The sequence below is a fragment of the Pneumocystis jirovecii genome (assembly GCF_001477535.1).
Source record: "Pneumocystis jirovecii RU7 chromosome Unknown supercont1.3, whole genome shotgun sequence".
NCBI classification, from domain to species: domain Eukaryota; kingdom Fungi; phylum Ascomycota; class Pneumocystomycetes; order Pneumocystales; family Pneumocystaceae; genus Pneumocystis; species Pneumocystis jirovecii.
This window is the reverse complement of record NW_017264777.1, coordinates 1-16,103: the sequence shown is the minus strand read 5'-3', so window position 1 is coordinate 16,103 and position 16,103 is coordinate 1. Positions and strand designations below refer to the sequence as shown.

General features: G+C 24.4%; 9 protein-coding genes across 9 annotated transcripts; 4 read left to right on the top strand and 5 right to left on the bottom strand.

The window, feature by feature from the left end:
• Positions 1-361: 361 nt before the first annotated feature.
• Positions 362-818, bottom strand: T551_00614 (holo-[acyl-carrier-protein] synthase; the record flags this gene model as incomplete). Its single annotated transcript, XM_018372880.1, has 3 exons — positions 362-465; positions 510-598; positions 646-818. The coding sequence occupies 3 exons, from the start codon at positions 816-818 to the stop codon at positions 362-364; spliced, it is 366 nt and encodes a 121-aa protein (XP_018230623.1).
• Positions 819-892: 74 nt separating this feature from the next.
• On the top strand, positions 893-1,823 carry T551_00613 (exosome non-catalytic core subunit SKI6; the record flags this gene model as incomplete). The annotated part of the gene is made up of 6 exons (XM_018372879.1): positions 893-932; positions 973-1,207; positions 1,259-1,386; positions 1,419-1,535; positions 1,580-1,662; positions 1,707-1,823. 6 exons carry the CDS (start codon positions 893-895, stop codon positions 1,821-1,823), a joined length of 720 nt encoding a protein of 239 aa, XP_018230622.1.
• A 601-nt stretch (positions 1,824-2,424) lies between these two features.
• T551_00612 (uncharacterized protein) lies at positions 2,425-3,038 on the bottom strand (the record flags this gene model as incomplete). The annotated part of the gene is made up of 4 exons (XM_018372878.1): positions 2,425-2,603; positions 2,653-2,688; positions 2,731-2,872; positions 2,919-3,038. 4 exons carry the CDS (start codon positions 3,036-3,038, stop codon positions 2,425-2,427), a joined length of 477 nt encoding a protein of 158 aa, XP_018230621.1.
• Positions 3,039-3,532: 494 nt separating this feature from the next.
• Positions 3,533-5,092, bottom strand: T551_00611 (histone deacetylase HOS2; the record flags this gene model as incomplete). Its single annotated transcript, XM_018372877.1, has 6 exons — positions 3,533-3,975; positions 4,027-4,322; positions 4,371-4,631; positions 4,680-4,840; positions 4,883-4,923; positions 5,008-5,092. 6 exons carry the CDS (start codon positions 5,090-5,092, stop codon positions 3,533-3,535), a joined length of 1,287 nt encoding a protein of 428 aa, XP_018230620.1.
• Positions 5,093-5,282: 190 nt separating this feature from the next.
• T551_00610 (uncharacterized protein) lies at positions 5,283-6,081 on the top strand (the record flags this gene model as incomplete). The annotated part of the gene is made up of 3 exons (XM_018372876.1): positions 5,283-5,322; positions 5,384-5,634; positions 5,677-6,081. 3 exons carry the CDS (start codon positions 5,283-5,285, stop codon positions 6,079-6,081), a joined length of 696 nt encoding a protein of 231 aa, XP_018230619.1.
• Positions 6,082-7,038: 957 nt separating this feature from the next.
• On the bottom strand, positions 7,039-8,362 carry T551_00609 (uncharacterized protein; the record flags this gene model as incomplete). Its single annotated transcript, XM_018372875.1, has 2 exons — positions 7,039-7,500; positions 7,547-8,362. The coding sequence occupies 2 exons, from the start codon at positions 8,360-8,362 to the stop codon at positions 7,039-7,041; spliced, it is 1,278 nt and encodes a 425-aa protein (XP_018230618.1).
• Positions 8,363-8,719: 357 nt separating this feature from the next.
• On the bottom strand, positions 8,720-9,702 carry T551_00608 (transcriptional regulator SPT3; the record flags this gene model as incomplete). Its single annotated transcript, XM_018372874.1, has 3 exons — positions 8,720-9,300; positions 9,342-9,611; positions 9,654-9,702. The coding sequence occupies 3 exons, from the start codon at positions 9,700-9,702 to the stop codon at positions 8,720-8,722; spliced, it is 900 nt and encodes a 299-aa protein (XP_018230617.1).
• A 936-nt stretch (positions 9,703-10,638) lies between these two features.
• T551_00607 (uncharacterized protein) lies at positions 10,639-11,310 on the top strand (the record flags this gene model as incomplete). The annotated part of the gene is made up of 4 exons (XM_018372873.1): positions 10,639-10,683; positions 10,730-10,926; positions 10,992-11,104; positions 11,156-11,310. The coding sequence occupies 4 exons, from the start codon at positions 10,639-10,641 to the stop codon at positions 11,308-11,310; spliced, it is 510 nt and encodes a 169-aa protein (XP_018230616.1).
• Positions 11,311-13,012: 1,702 nt separating this feature from the next.
• Positions 13,013-14,982, top strand: T551_00606 (uncharacterized protein; the record flags this gene model as incomplete). The annotated part of the gene is made up of 2 exons (XM_018372872.1): positions 13,013-13,082; positions 13,127-14,982. 2 exons carry the CDS (start codon positions 13,013-13,015, stop codon positions 14,980-14,982), a joined length of 1,926 nt encoding a protein of 641 aa, XP_018230615.1.
• Between the last annotated feature and the right edge of the window lie 1,121 nt (positions 14,983-16,103).

Below are 16,103 nucleotides of genomic sequence, written 5' to 3'. Positions count from 1 at the left end.
AAAATATATGAATATATTTAAAAACAATAAGATAAAAATGTATAAAGAAACGTATTTAGTTGTTTTGTCTCAAACTGTTTAAGAATGTAAGAGTATTATACTATCGAAATTAAGTCTCGAATGAGCCTCTCAAGACAATCGATCCTGTTTTTACTCTAAACTCCAAAGAGTTTTTTTTATTTCTTTAACCCATATTTTGCAACACACTAAATCTTTTTACAAAATGATTTAGAACTAAAATTATGTTCACGTCACTCGAATTTAATGATAATCATTAGACGTGGTGCTTGGCTAATGGGTATCAAGTATCAAAAATACATAAAGTCGGAAATTTCACAAACCCATTACGTACTTATACTATTTACCATGCAACAAATGCAATAATATACTTTCCATCATGACTAATCGACAATTTCATTTGTTCTGTTTGTTTTCCCTGACTCCATAACTGAATATAGGGCTGGTCTAGAAATATTTAAAACAAATATTCACAAAAATAACACTATTACTGTTTTTATATTTGCATATCTGAATATCTTTCCATCTTAATTTTTGTTCAAAATTTACTGCTTTAAAAGCTGCTTCCTTTGCAGCCCATCTATTAAAATTACTTGCTCTTCTACAACTAATATTCTGCTTAAAAACCTTACAGAAATCCAAAAAATAAGTTTATTTTTGTCATTCAAATCTGGTCTCGTATCCTGCTCATCTATTCTTAATATTCTTTTGCAGAACCTTTCTACAAACGTTTTTCTTCTTTCAAAAATCTTAATAATACGACTTGTACAGATAATATCTACTCCAATGCCGCGAATCATAGATATTTTGCAAGTTTTTAATATAAATATTTTTTTAAAAAATATTGATTTTTACGATTAATCTGTTAAAATTAATGTCTTTAGAAATTTTGTCAATAGAGGGGTTTCGTATAGGTAAAGAACAAATAAAGTTAACATAATAACAGTGTTTAAGATGGACGACGGTGGAATGAATTGAGACACTTTACAGCTAAAGTAGATATTGACAATTTTGCAGATGGCAGTTCATATGTTGAACAAGGAAATACTAAAGTAATATGTATGGTTCACGGGCCAATTGAGCCGAACACAAAAAGTAAGGTGTCTCTTGATCGAGAGCGTATTACGATAGATATCAGTATTGCAGCGTTTAGTTCAGTTGAAAGGAAGAAAAGAACTAAATCAGACAAGTAAAGGGTTTTTTTTTGCTTTTTTTCTGGAGTAATTTTGGGTTTATATAGACGAATTCAAGAATATGTTGCATGTATACAAAAGGTGTTTGAAAAAGCTATTCAAACAGGACTTCATCCTCGTAGTGAGATCAATATATGTATTCAAGTATTAGCACAAGATGGAGGCATGTTTAATAGTTTGGTGTTATATTTTTTGTAATATTTCAAGGGATATTGCAGACATGTATTAATGCAGTTTCATTGGCTTTGATTAATGCGGGTATTCCTATGTATGACTATGTTTCTGCAAGTACGGTTGGATCTACAGATACAGATCCTCTTTTAGGTAGCAGATATTTTATAATGATCGAAAAATTATATATATTATAGATCTCAATGCTGTAGAGGAAAATAGTATTTCATGGTATACTGTTGCTATTCTTGGTAAATCTGAAGATATTATTCTTTTACAGGTAAATTGTTTTTGTATTTTTGAAAAAAATCTTGAAATTACTAGACAGAAACACGTATTCATATGGAAAAATTTGAACATATGCTTTCTTTAGCTCTACATGGTTGTCAACAAATTTATAAAATTATGGATAATAGTATTCGAAATGCAGTATCGTCATAGTGATTTTTAAAAGTAATCAATTGTTGTTACTTGCATATGTTTAATTTTTGAATTGTTATAATTATACTTTTTAAAATTATTTATAAATTAAAAACATATAATCATAAGCGTTTAAAACTTAATTTTTATTAAAAAATAAATTTAGTGTTTTTAAATGTGTATTATTTCATTGATAATTATTGTTGGGTAGAATATTAGAATATATAACTTTTGAAAGTATTTTATGTTTTGATTAAATCATCTTTTTATAAAAACCCTTATAAAAATAATGAAATATTACTGACTCATTAAACATGACTCTAATTATAGGTCTTAACAAATATAAATACTTCAGATTTTTTATAAATTTAACTACTATATTTTTATAGCATCTGTAAAAATATATTAAAATATATCTATTTATATAATACCCCAATTCAATTTTAATAAAATTATTTAAATGATAATCGCTAAAATATAAACTATAAAATAATAAAAAATAAGCAAATATACGTATCATGCATATACATGTATACATATACATTGCAAAGTTGCCGTAAATATATAGAAATAAGCACACCTTAACAACATTTATATAACCAATGAGTTAATAAGTGTACATTCAAAGAACTAATATAAGGAATGCAATGCTAACAATACTGAAAACACTGAAACTCATAACGTTGCTACTTGCATCTCCTTTACCAGGCTTCCCTTTGGCACTAGGTTTCGGTGACGGTGGTGGAACAGTAAAAGTCGGATGCCGAGACGTTGTCGGCGTTGGCTGTGGTGTTATTTTATCTATAGTATTATTAAAATAATTGATATATTTTAAACCATCCAAAAATACTAGGAGGATAATATGGTGTTGTTGTGCGTTGTGGGGCTATAATGAGTAAATTAAAAACAATAAAAGCTTTTTCTTTACTTTGTTTTTCAGGAGGTTCTGGTCCTTGATGAAGTACGCCGCTTACACAGTGATATAATTTAGGAGAATAACAGGCTTCACCGCATCTTAGATATGCAACTCCGTCTAAAATTGGACATGCTAAGGTACCAAAGCATGTATACTACAATATTTTAGTGAAAAACGCGTTATGTCGCGTAATTACGCACATGATTGGGATCAAAAAGTCCCTCGCCACATTTAATTAACCGCACGTAAGATTTATCTGACAATGCTAAAACATAACATAGATTCGTGAAAAGAAGGACAATCCAGTATTTTAAAATCATTGTACTATTATTTACTATTATTTAATTATATTGAAAATTTGTAGACTTTATAAAAAGTTAATTCGATAATTTCGCGTTGAAGAAAATAAATTTTAGATGGAAATCTAAATCTATTTTAGACCAGTAAAAAGGAGTATAAATACATATGTATCTGACATGCTAAATATGTTTTATCAACTAAATAGACTAGTATTATTAACTTTATTTAAATTGGAAGAATTTATAAAATTCTCTTTTCCTTAACTAGTTAGTAAAATGATTGAGATATACATTTTTATCTAGATTTTTACAAGTGTGTATAAAATAATATATTTTCATGTTAAATAATTTATAAATAACAAAATTATTATATTATGTAGTAATGATAGTTTAATGAAAAACTAAAGAAATAAACATGTAGAGAACAAATGTTGTATAATTGCATCAAAAAGTGTAAGAGAAAATATTTAATTATACACAAAATGTAAATTGAATGAAGTTTGATGATTTAAATTTTAATGGTTAGTATCAATATTATCGCCGTCTTCGGTTAGTAATGGATTAGGAATTTCCTGCATCATGACTGAAGGCGCACCATTGAGATAACGAAGTTGTTCGACAACATGCATACGTAAATTTTCTAGATATTTGCGGTTATTTTTGTTCTCTACACGACTAGTGATTTTAGGATGAAGTGTATAATCTGGAGCAAAATAATCAATATATGGTGTTTCAGATGGTAAAGTGTCTGGAAGCTCTGCATCCAAACATATTCCTGTTTCGTAAGCCCAGCATCGTGCAACATTTCGTACAGTATATCCTCCACCTCCCAATACAAGTAAAGGCAGCCCGAATGATTTAATGAATTTTACGCATTCACCATGGCCTTTGATACTTAAATTAAACTGCCCTAAGCGATCGCAACCCAAGGAGTCTGCTCCACACTGTAAAACGACCGCTTTCTAAGGTTACCTTTTTATAAAAACGATAAAAGCATATTTAATATTACCTGTTGGTCTATATGAATTTATTACAGGCTCTAATATTGCTCGAAAAAGCATTATATAGCTTTGATCATCAATCCCATCTTTTAACGGAATATTAAGTGAATGGTACTTTCCTTTTCCTGAACCTATTTCATTGTAATATCCAGTCCCTGGAAAAAAACTTTTATCCGGTGACACAACATTTGCGTTATATTTGTGAAAAGATACTGTCATGACTCTGTCAGTTAAATAAAACGCCTCCTGTACTCCATCTCCATGATGAATATCAATATCAATATATAGCACTCGAGGATGATATCTTTATAGTTTTATTGGTCAAGTTTTATTTAATTTAAAGCCTTTTTACCTTAATAGGGATAAAATTGCTAAAACAATGTCATTTACATAACAAAATCCACTGGCTTCGAATTTTTTTGCATGATGTAAACCTCCACTCCAATTGATTGCAATATCTGTTTGGTTCTGACTTAATTTCCGTGCAGCATCTAAACTTGCACCTGCATAAATACTACAAAAATCATAAACACCATCAAAAATAGGACAATCTTGGCCCATATTAAATTTCATAGAAACATCAGAAAAAGATGACGCATTTTCTGGTGTTACTCTAAATTATTATTCAAGAGTTTATAAAAATCAGTTACAAAGTCACTACCGTTTCAAAAAGTCAATATATTCAGAAGAATGAAATTGTTCTAATTCTTCATCTGTAGCTCTTCGAGGACGATAAATGTCCATATATTTATGTAAACCATAACCAAGAATAAGATGGTTTGTTAAAGTAAGCCGATGTGGCTTCATTGGGTGGCCCTCTCCCTGATGAAATTAATAGAAAAATAATATAAAAAATAAATTTACAAAATGAAAATTCCCTACTTCTTCTTCATGATGATAAGATACTATTTATTATTAAAAACTTGTTTTTTAAGAATATTTAATATATATACCCTATCAAATAAGCAAAAAAATAAAAATAAACTTACTTACTTTTAATTTAGGTCGACCTGTTTTAAAACTAATTTGAGGTTTCTCCAAAGACTTTGTTGTAAATGTAGCTGTATTAAACATATTTCAGTCACTTTTTAAGATATAAAGAATCTAATAATATAAAAAATATGTTATTTATTTTCTAAACATATATTTCTATTGATTTTATGTATTTTTTAACTTTTTTACATTTTTACACCAACATTAAAAAGTCTTTACCGGTCGTTTGAACGTCAAAATATTTAGAAATATTAAAAAAAAAATTAATCATATGGAAGATGCTGCATCTGTTCTTTCAGAGTATATTAGCAGTATGAAAAGAAACTTAGAATTTTCTTTTTTATTTATTTACTAATTTTTGAATTTTTATAGATTTAGATAATCTTCCTTCTGAGATAGCACATATTTATGATGAATTAAAATCTAAAGAGGTTAAATTTCAAAAAATTCATAGACGTATTTGCACACGCGACAATTCTATTCATAAGCATATACGTGCTTATGGTTCTTTAGTTGTTAATCCGAAAGAAGCTCAATATATTCCTAAAATTCAAGCAGATTTTACATATGCTATTAAGATTCAAGATGAAAAGCTATCACTTTCACGAAAGAGCCTAGAGCTTGTATAAGAAAATATTTTTGTATATTTGTTAAGGATTTTTTAGTTACAAAGACATCTTCGTCGACTAGATGATGAAATAAGGCGTTTGCACTTGGACGGTCAAACAGCTTCAGAAATAACTAAGAATACTTATCCTTCATTTTCTACGTTATGTCCTGAGTCTAGAACATTGGTTTTGCCTAGGAAAAGACGTGCATTATCTGTTCGTATGTCAGATTCAGATCCTGATTCTATTAGTAATGATAATGATGATTCTCAAGTATATTGTTTTTGTCAACAAGTGAGTTATGGGGAAATGATAGCATGTGATGATAGTGAATGTGTATTTGAGTGGTTCCATTATGGTTGTGTTGGTTTGAAAGCTCCGCCTAATGGAAAGTGGTTTTGTAGTGATGCTTGTAAAACTCGAAGCCTTAAAAAAAAAGATAGATATTCTTTATATAATTAGTTTATTTGGTACATTATATTCATCTGATTTTTTATTTATTCGTAAAATATATTATACTTGATTTATAGTACTCAAGTATTATACTTGATTTATAGTACTCAAGTATTATACTTGATTTATAGTACTCAAGTATTAAACTGTATTATATTTTAAGGATATTCATTTTTCAAATATAACTATTAAGTACTTTTTTATCAAGCTTAAAAGTTATATTGTTAATTCTAAATTTCAAAAATATTTTTTTGATTGAAGAATTTTTAGTAAATAAAAATATATTTTAAGTTTATTAGAGAATTTAAAGAATTTTTTTTGACTTTAAATTATATATATTTTAATTATAAATGAATTTTTACTTTTTTATAAAATTGATTATTTGTTTTACAAAAATAATGAAATTTTGAATTTTTAAAGTTTTTTTAAAAAAAAAAAGACAATAATTTTATTAAATTCATTTTTATTTATTTTTCTTTTAAATTTTCACTATTTTTTGAATATACTTAATATTTAAACGTTTGAAAAAAATATTAAATAGATACTTTTAAATTATATTTTATTTTTGTAATTTTAATTATTGAAAATTCTTAGATAATCATTTTTTTATAATTTTATTTATAAAAAATATTTAAAAATTTTATCTAGTTATCTTTTTTAATTAATAAATTGTAATAATTTTTGTTTAAAAATCAACAAATTATTTTTAAATTTTAAAGTTTTATTTAATTTTTTTTTAAATATTTTAAATTTAAAAAGAGTTTATCATTGGTTTTAAAAGTATTTAAAAGTATAAAAAATGATAATTAATTAATATAATTTTTTTTATATTCTTTAGAACTAATTTTTAAATATCTTAAAAGTTTTAATTTCATAAAATGTAATTTGAAAAATAATTTTATAAAAATAAAAAAAAAAACCAAAACATAATTTATATATTAATATAATGTTTGTTATTAGTAATTTTTATAAATACTTTTTTGAGGAACCATGATTTGTTTTGAAATGTACAAAACATATACTATGTATATTACAGTATTGTTTAACTATATCAAATGCAATAATTATATTATGTTCATGTAACCATCTAGTAAACATTTCAAGAATAATAGGTTCATAACGCAATATTTTAAACCAATAAACCTCGCCTGCTGCACTTTTCAGAACTTTTGTAATGGATGAAAAAATATATTCTAAATTATTATTTGAATGTGTTAACAATGAGTAATTTTGTAAATCATCTTTAATACTTTGTTCCAATAATTTATTGTTAAATATTTGAGAAGATTCAAAATCATTAAATTCTTTATTATTCTTAATTAATTGTTCTTGTTCCAATAAATTCGACATTTTCCAACATTTAGTTAATAAGCTAACCATTGCTTTTTTTGAATGCATTATTTTAAAACCATATTTTGAAACTTCAGACTAAAATAATAAATTATCATAATTTTTTACCTATATGGAATATTACCTGCAATTGGGAAAGCGTATACTCTTGAAAATTGGGCATTGTTTCTTCTTGAGAATTAAAGTCTTGATTAGTTTCAAATATTTTAGTTAGTTCTTCTTTATTAAGAATATAATTCTTTTTTGATAAGTCTTCAGGAAAAATATTTTCTTCGTTTTTTAAATCTTTCCTTGAACAAAATTCTTTTGTATAGAATTCTTTAGTTTTATGATCTTCAACTATATTAGAATTCTTTATTAATAATGAAGAATTATTTGTTTTGTTCAATTTAATAATAGACGGTGACTTGCATACTTTTTTATAATAATTACTCACCAAATTATCATCATAACTTGATAATAGTTTATCTTCAAACCCAGGATTAATAATAAAATTATGATTATGAAAATGATCTGTATGTATTTTCTTTATATTATTACAAGTAAAAAGAATATTTTGATTTATGTTAAATTCAGAAATATTTGAAAATCCTATATACTGTGTTAAATTTCGGTAATCTTCATTTTTTTCTAAAGTCAATTTATTTTCTTCTCCAATTAACCTACCATTTGAATCTCTACTAACTGCTTCCCATAAATTTTTATTTTTTTGATTCATAATATTTTTAATGAATGGTGATGTATATATTTTTTTATCTTTTTTAATACAAGAGTCCTTTTGTTCATAATTGAAATCTCTTGAAAGATTAAATATAAGTTTTTGACTAGAAATTCTATCCAATGCAGAGTTTGGCGAAATTATAGACTCTGTTAATACCTTTGATTTTTTTGTTTTTTCTTTTTCAATTTTGTAATTATCAATTTTTTTATAATTATTCATATTATTTATATTTTTTAATTTAAATAAAATTTAAAGTTATTATTAACAATATATGCATCTTTATTTTCCATAGATAATTTGATTATTAAAAACTTTTAAAAAACGTATAGAATTTATATATTTTATAAAACGTCATAAAATATGATTTTAATCTAAGCCTCGTCGAAAATTAAAAATCAAATCGCAACATTATATAACATTGCAAAATTTAAAATTAACTTTAATAATCAGATTTTACAATTTTAAAAGACTAATCAATTCTAAATAATTTTTTAAAAATAATTTACATCTGTACTACTAATATATATACATATGTATGCAATTTAAAAATTATATATTAACATTATATACATTTTTTTAAATTAAATTAACGCGACTTTTGACAAGACCTCCATCAAACCCTCTCATAACAATATGTTTTTGTTGTGCTTTCTGGAGTCTTCGAAACCCTTCTTGTATATGTTTTATTTGTAAAGGTGTACGACTTTCTTCAGGATCATCAAATAAATATTTTTCTCCTCTTTCCTTCAAGATGTTATTTTCCTCTAAGCTATCCATTTGTGCCTTTACACGTAATGACTCTTCTGTAATAGTGGCGACTATTTCAAACGTTAAAAACCCAAGAATATCTATTATATCATCATTAGGGCGAGAATCTATTAACTGGTTCATTCGACTCCATTCTCTAAATCTTTTTGATTTACGGTACGTAAAACTTGCTTGTCGGCATTCACTATAATGAACGTATTCATCTTTTGTCATTGTACGTGTTCTAAGATCAGCAAATCTAAGACGAAGAAGAGTATCGAGATTTGATTCTTGTTCATCTGAATTACAATCTTCTTTTTCTTCATGGTTAAATGGAATAGGTTCACTGAACATAGAATACAAATCCCAAGGAAGATCTATTCTTGATCTTCTTATTCTCATTTTTGTATCTAATATCTTAAAAAATTAAAAATAATATTACTACTAATACCTGAATCATCAACAATTTCGGAAGATTCAACTCCATCATGTTCTTTGGCATTTTTTCTCACATCTTTCCATGAAAGATATGTTTTAAGACGATTGACTTTTGGTTTATCATGCCGAATCAAAAATATTAAATCTTCAATACAAATACAGCGAGAACCGCGTTTCATAGCATGCTGTGCAGCCTGAATTATCATTTCCACTACTTGTCCTCGAACAATATCTTCTACAAGTGCAATTGTTTCAGGTAATGAATCTGGGACTTCACCCAAAACTTAAAAATTAGCGTTGTTTAATTATTTTTATAAAAGAGTACCAAACATCATTTGTTGTATTTCTACTCTATACTTTTTTTCAAAGGACATTTTAATATAATACTTAAATATGTAAAATTAAAACTTAATTAAAATCTTAATTTATAAATTATAAATGTTTATTAATTTCGATTAAATTTATTTCTAAATTTAAAACTTATCTGTTATTTAATTATATCCTTTTAAAATTAATGATTAAAAATTGTTAGGAAATAAAAATATTATTAAAAATATTATTAAAGAAACAAATAGGAGTTTGAATATACATCATTTAAAACAATTTTTACTTTTAAAATATTAATTTTATATAAAATTTTAAACAAAATTGAGAAAAATAAAAAGCTTTTTAGAAAATGTTTAAAGTTTATAAAGAAATGCAGAACCTAGTTATTTATTTATTATTGGTATATTATTATGTAAAATATTTTTTTTTGAAAGATATAAGAATTTCAGGTAATTTTTATTTCAACTTTATGATTTAGAATTTGTTATTAAAATTGGTTAAAGAAAACTTTGATTTCATCAAAAAAACTTAAATTCGAAAAACTTGAAACTCTTAAATTTCTATCATACATTTTTTTATAACCCTTGAAAGTTCTTGGAACCATTTAAAAACGAAATATTTTAAAACTAGTGGAAAAAGTTCAAATACTAGTATCAACATTGACTCTAAAAGAGAGTATAAAATTTATATTTTTCCGTTTATAAGTTTAACTGTTTAATAGAAAAAGAATAGATTATTCGAGTACTTGCAATTTATATTAAAAATACTTTTGATATAGGATGCATGAAAATTTTAATGGTTTATTATTCTGTTATTAATAAATGGGGAAATAAAGACTTAAATGAATTGAAAAATTAGTGCTTAAAAAGATTTATGTAAAAAAATATTTAAATGAAAGTTGTATATTAATTAAAAATAGACAAGATGGGATTAATTCATTAATAGAGAAACTTTGTCTAGAATGTTTTAAAGAATTTAATGAAATGAGAAAAATTTATGGAAGTATTTTAGAAGCTACATGCACAAAAGTGAAAAAAGAGTGTGAAGAATTGAATGTTACTATTCTATTTCAAGATACTTATTTCAGTACAAAAACTATCTGATGAACATAATGATGATACATCATCTACTGATTCAGAAAAGAGTGAAACTTCAAAAAATACCATAATAGCAAATTTAACTGTGGCTATACCTATAGAAATATATACCGGAACAGATATTATTATTACTCATGTTACAACTGTTACTAAGATGCTTCTAAGATATGTACTGTGCTAAAAATAGTAACTTTAACTATAGCACTTTGTAAGTATTATTGTCCTCCTGAATAATATAGACATATAAATATGCTATACTTTTCAGAATCAACATCAACCAATTCAGATGACCTATTATCACCTGATCTTCCTTTAGAGTCAATAAAATTGCTTAGTTTAGATAGACCAAGTGGTCTAGATGAATTATCAGAGTGAGAGGAACAAGATAAACTGGAAGAATTAGATGAATCAAATGAGTCAACAAACGCAAAATCAAATGAATCATTAGAATCAGAAGATTCGGATAAACTAAATGAATCAGATAAATCAGTTGAATCAAATAAACGAGATAAGTCGTCTAAGTTAGTAAATTTATCTGAATCGGAAAAATTAAGTTAAACTATTATAACCAAGGAAAATTATACTGTTTCAAAAACACTAACAATTACGCCAAATTTAATAAAAGATCCGGGTTATAAGAAAACTTTTATTAATAATGTTGGAATACAATTATTTAAGTTTTATAAAAATGGATTAATTTACACAATCATTAGTAAAATACTAATATGAATTATTGTTTAAAAAAGTATAATTTTTTTGTATTTTATTAATGGAAATATACAGCATGTAAATTTATGCAGAAATAAACTTTACAATAGTTATATTTTATTAATATTAATCTGATAAGTGGTTTACAAAAATAAAACATTTTGAAAATTTAAAAAAATATAAAGGAATAAAAAGCCAAAAATATAAATTCATTATAATTTCAAAAGCATTAAATTACTACCTAGCAATTTATTATTGATAAAGAATGTATATTTTCTATATTTTTTTCTTTAAGATTATAAACATTAAATATAAAAAATATAAATATGTTTGATTATAAAGAAAAACATTACATTTTTGAAAAATATTAATGTTTTTAAATATTGTTTTATTTTTTAAAGTTTTCAAAACGCATTTTTTAAAAATAATATATATATTTTTATAATTTTAAAACTTTAAAAGAATTAATAATTCTAAGTATTTTTATAAAAAATTAACTAAAATTTACAATTTTGATTTTCCAATTAACTTTTAATTAATAAATTTATTATGATATTATACATTAAAGAAAAAAATTAATATTTTATATTTGTAAGTTTTTTTTAAAATTATTAGATATTAAATAAAAAATATTTTAAAACTAGTTTTAATATCAAAATTAAACTTTGTACTTATTTCTTTAATATTAATAAATTATTTTTAATTTAAACTATTAAAATATTTTCGAATATTCTTAAAATAAGTTTATTTTTATAATCATCACTTAAAACAATTATGGGTATGCTTTTTTATATTAATGTACAATGTATTTTTTAAAAAAGAAAAAAACAATATTAATTGAAAAAATAAAAAAAAAAATTCATAAAAAAATAATTACTTATTACATTATCTAATATCTAAAATAATTTAAAAGAACTAATAAATTTCTTATTAAAACGATGTACTTAAAATATAACCTCAAGAATTAAAAATATTAAAAAAAAAAATAAAAAAATAGATATAATAAAATATATGCAAACATAAATACATCCAAGTGGATACAAATAAATTAATTTTAATAATATTTATTATTTTAATAAAACAATTTAAAAATTTTTATTTAAACCTTTGAATATCTGTACTATATTTTTAATTAATTATAATTAATTTTTGTTTTTAGCGAAATGGTTCTATTTTTTTAGAATTCTCAAAGATTAAAAAGAAAAGATGATTTAATTGTTGATAATTAATATAAAAAAGTTTATAAAATAAAGAAAAAATAAACAATATATAATAAAAAAACTAAAGAAAACATATCTAAATAAAATACATTATATGTTAGATTTAATATCTTTTTTTCATATCCTAATTTCATAAAAGATTAATTAATTATAGAAAAAGCTTAACCTTTTTAGAAACAAAATAAATAGAATAATTAAAATTAGTATTAAAAAGATAATGTTAATGAATTTACCATTCCATAACTTGTGTTTTTAGTTTAAATTTTAAAGCCAACCTAAATAATAATACTGCTGAATTCATGAAAAGAATTAAAAGTTACCATTTCTCTTAAATGAAAGCCTTTGTCCTTACAATTTTAAGCATCATATCATATGTTTTCTCGAAAGGCATTAGGATTCTTGGTATTTTTACTTCTTTTTGTTGTTTTTTAATTTTTATCTTTTAGAATTAAAAGAAAACTTAAATTTATGTAAATCAGGGGATTGCAATTCATCAGCAGAATATCCATTACTTAATGTACTATCAAAACGATCACTATTTTCATCACTATGGTCTAATATTAGACATGATCCTCTTGTTTTATCTGCTCTTAATTTAGACGCTTCTATAAAAAATGAAGAAGAATGTCTATTACTCGTAAGAGAACTATGTGAAGGCCTCTTACCTAAGCTGCCTCGAGGAGGCTTTACTAGTTTATTAAAAACATTTTGTGAATTGGCTGAAGCAGATGATCTTTGCACACGTTTAACTAAGTTGAAAAAATCAGGATTTACTCCTGTTCAAAGGAAATGTAATGATTTAAAAAATGAGCTTTCTATGTTTTTTGGTTCAAATGATGAATTACTTTTAGAAAGTCGAAATAAAAAACTAACTATTGGAGATTGTGAAAACTATGACACATTGTGTAATATTTTTCATAGAATTTGCGGCGATTCTACTCGTGATTTATGTACTAGGTTTAAATCTATGTGTTATTCAAAACAGCGTGAAGATCTTAAAAAGGCACTCGTATTGACACTAGTAAAAGATACTCTTCAAAGCCGAGAAGAGTGTGTTACCAGCCTTCTTACAAAATGTCATTGTCTAGTTGGTTTAGGTCCTGATATGGTGGAAGCATGTCTTCAAGTATGGGGAACATGTAAAACCGCTGCCCATACTAGTAACGAGATTTGTCCACAATTTGGCTCTCTTATCGAAAGATCATTTTCAAGGAATTCAAAATATCCTTCAGGTTACATGTATGAAACACTAGAAAGTAGATGTTCATTGACCAGTACTTGTAATTATTACACGCATTTTTGTGGTGAATCAGAAATAACGGATCTTTGTAATAAATTGGAACAAGGATGCGCTGGAAGTATTTCGAATATGTATTCTACAGGAATACATCTATTAGGCCAATGTGCACACGAATTCAGAGAAGTGGATTTGAGTGCGTTTTTTTCTAGAGAAAGAGAAAGTGGTGGTTTATTTCCTTATAAACCTCCATATCTCTTTCTTCTTATAACCTTTATAACATCTTCAATGGCACATTCCACCAACTTAAAGGGGAGGTGTGAAATATTCTTAGAACAACATTGCGATTATTACAAATCTATGTTTTTTAATCTTGACGGGTATTGTAGTACAAGGCAGACTGATGAATGTAGCAACTTGGATGCTAAAGCACATAAAACGTGTACTCGTTTGAAAGATAGATTAGAGGATTTAGGATTTTCAGAAAACGGGTCACCCATTATGCTATTAAGCAATAGAATAGATAGTCATGTCACTGTGGCTCAATGTGTAGCACTTATACAAGAGTGTGTCTACCTTTCACATGTATGTTCTGGTATTCGACATCTATGTGAAGAATTGAAGGTTGTATGCCAAGAATTAGGTGTACAAAAATATAGCTTAGGTCTTTTTTGGAAAGAACTTAAGAAAAGCTTGTTACTTGATACTTTTAGTGCATCTAATATTAAACATCAGTTGTCACATGAATCTAATTTACATCATATTCTAACAGTATGTGCTGAATTAGGAGGATTTAATGAAATATTATATAGATGGTGTTTATACCCCCCTAAGTTTGCTGAGAGACTTGATCATTATTTATCACTAGGATATAAGGGTTTAATTCAAGACCTGCCAGAAGTGACTCAAAAACCTTCTGTATCAGAATGTATGTATTATACTGAGGAATGTGATCTTTTAATTGCTGTTTTTGGTGATCCTAACGGTTTATGTGAAAAGTTAAAAGATTTATGTTATAAATATGATCTTAAAAATGATTTTGAGGAGCTTGAGTCTATTAAATAACTTGGCTCTAGAATTAAATTAGTTTATGTTTGAATTTTAAACTATATTTTTTAAGTAGAATGTAATTTATTTAATTGTATTTTAATGAACTATATAATCTTAATTTTGGTAATAATATTAAAAAAATTAATTATTTTTTTATCTTTAATAAGACAATTTAAAAAAAATTTTTAAGAATACATTTAATAAAATGCATATAATATTGGATATATAAATCTGCTTCAAAGAGAATAAATGTGAATTTAATTATTAGAAACTAAAACAAAGTGCAAACACATTTTTGTTGTTAGATTATAGAAAATATAACTTATATAATCTGAAAAATAGTTAATAAAAATGATTTTATTGATAAATTATTTTTCGTTGTAAAATAAAGATATATTAATAAAATTAAAAATTTATTTGATAAAAAATAATAAAGCAGTGTTTTTAATATTTTTATAAATTATGAAGATTAATATTGTTTTTAGAAAAGTTGCTTTTAAAAATAATTTTTTTATATAAATTATAATGAATAGGAATTTTTAAGTTTACTTTCTTATTTACATAAAATATCTTGTATTAAAAAATATATATTTCAGATATTTTTTATTTTTTTGCATTTTATTTTCTAAAAGTTTATTTTTAAATTTAAAAAACTAGTAAAATTTTAAGTATTACCATAAAGATTTTTACTTGAAAATTAGTCGTAAATTGCATACTAATGATTACAAAGATTATAAATAAAAATATCTACTTCTAGAGAAAACATTTTCTATTCTTAAATATCTAACATAATCTGAATTGATTATTATATCAAAATTTATGATAATTTTGCAATTTTTGAGGGTTTAAGAAAAAGCATTTTGAAAAAGTACTTAACTAAGATTTTCAAAATATTTAAGGTTTAATACAAAAGAACATATTCATGATTAGAAGCCTTAATTCAAGTTCTCTAGACAATTATATTACCAAAAAAAAATATATGAATCTAATGCTATGGTATGATTTTACAAGACTATTTGAGCTATTTTGTAGTTATACATTAAATTTAAAATAAATATATTACAAGATGATTCTAAAAGTAAATAAATGAACAATTGCATATTGAATTAATTGAACATAGATTAAAAACAGAAACT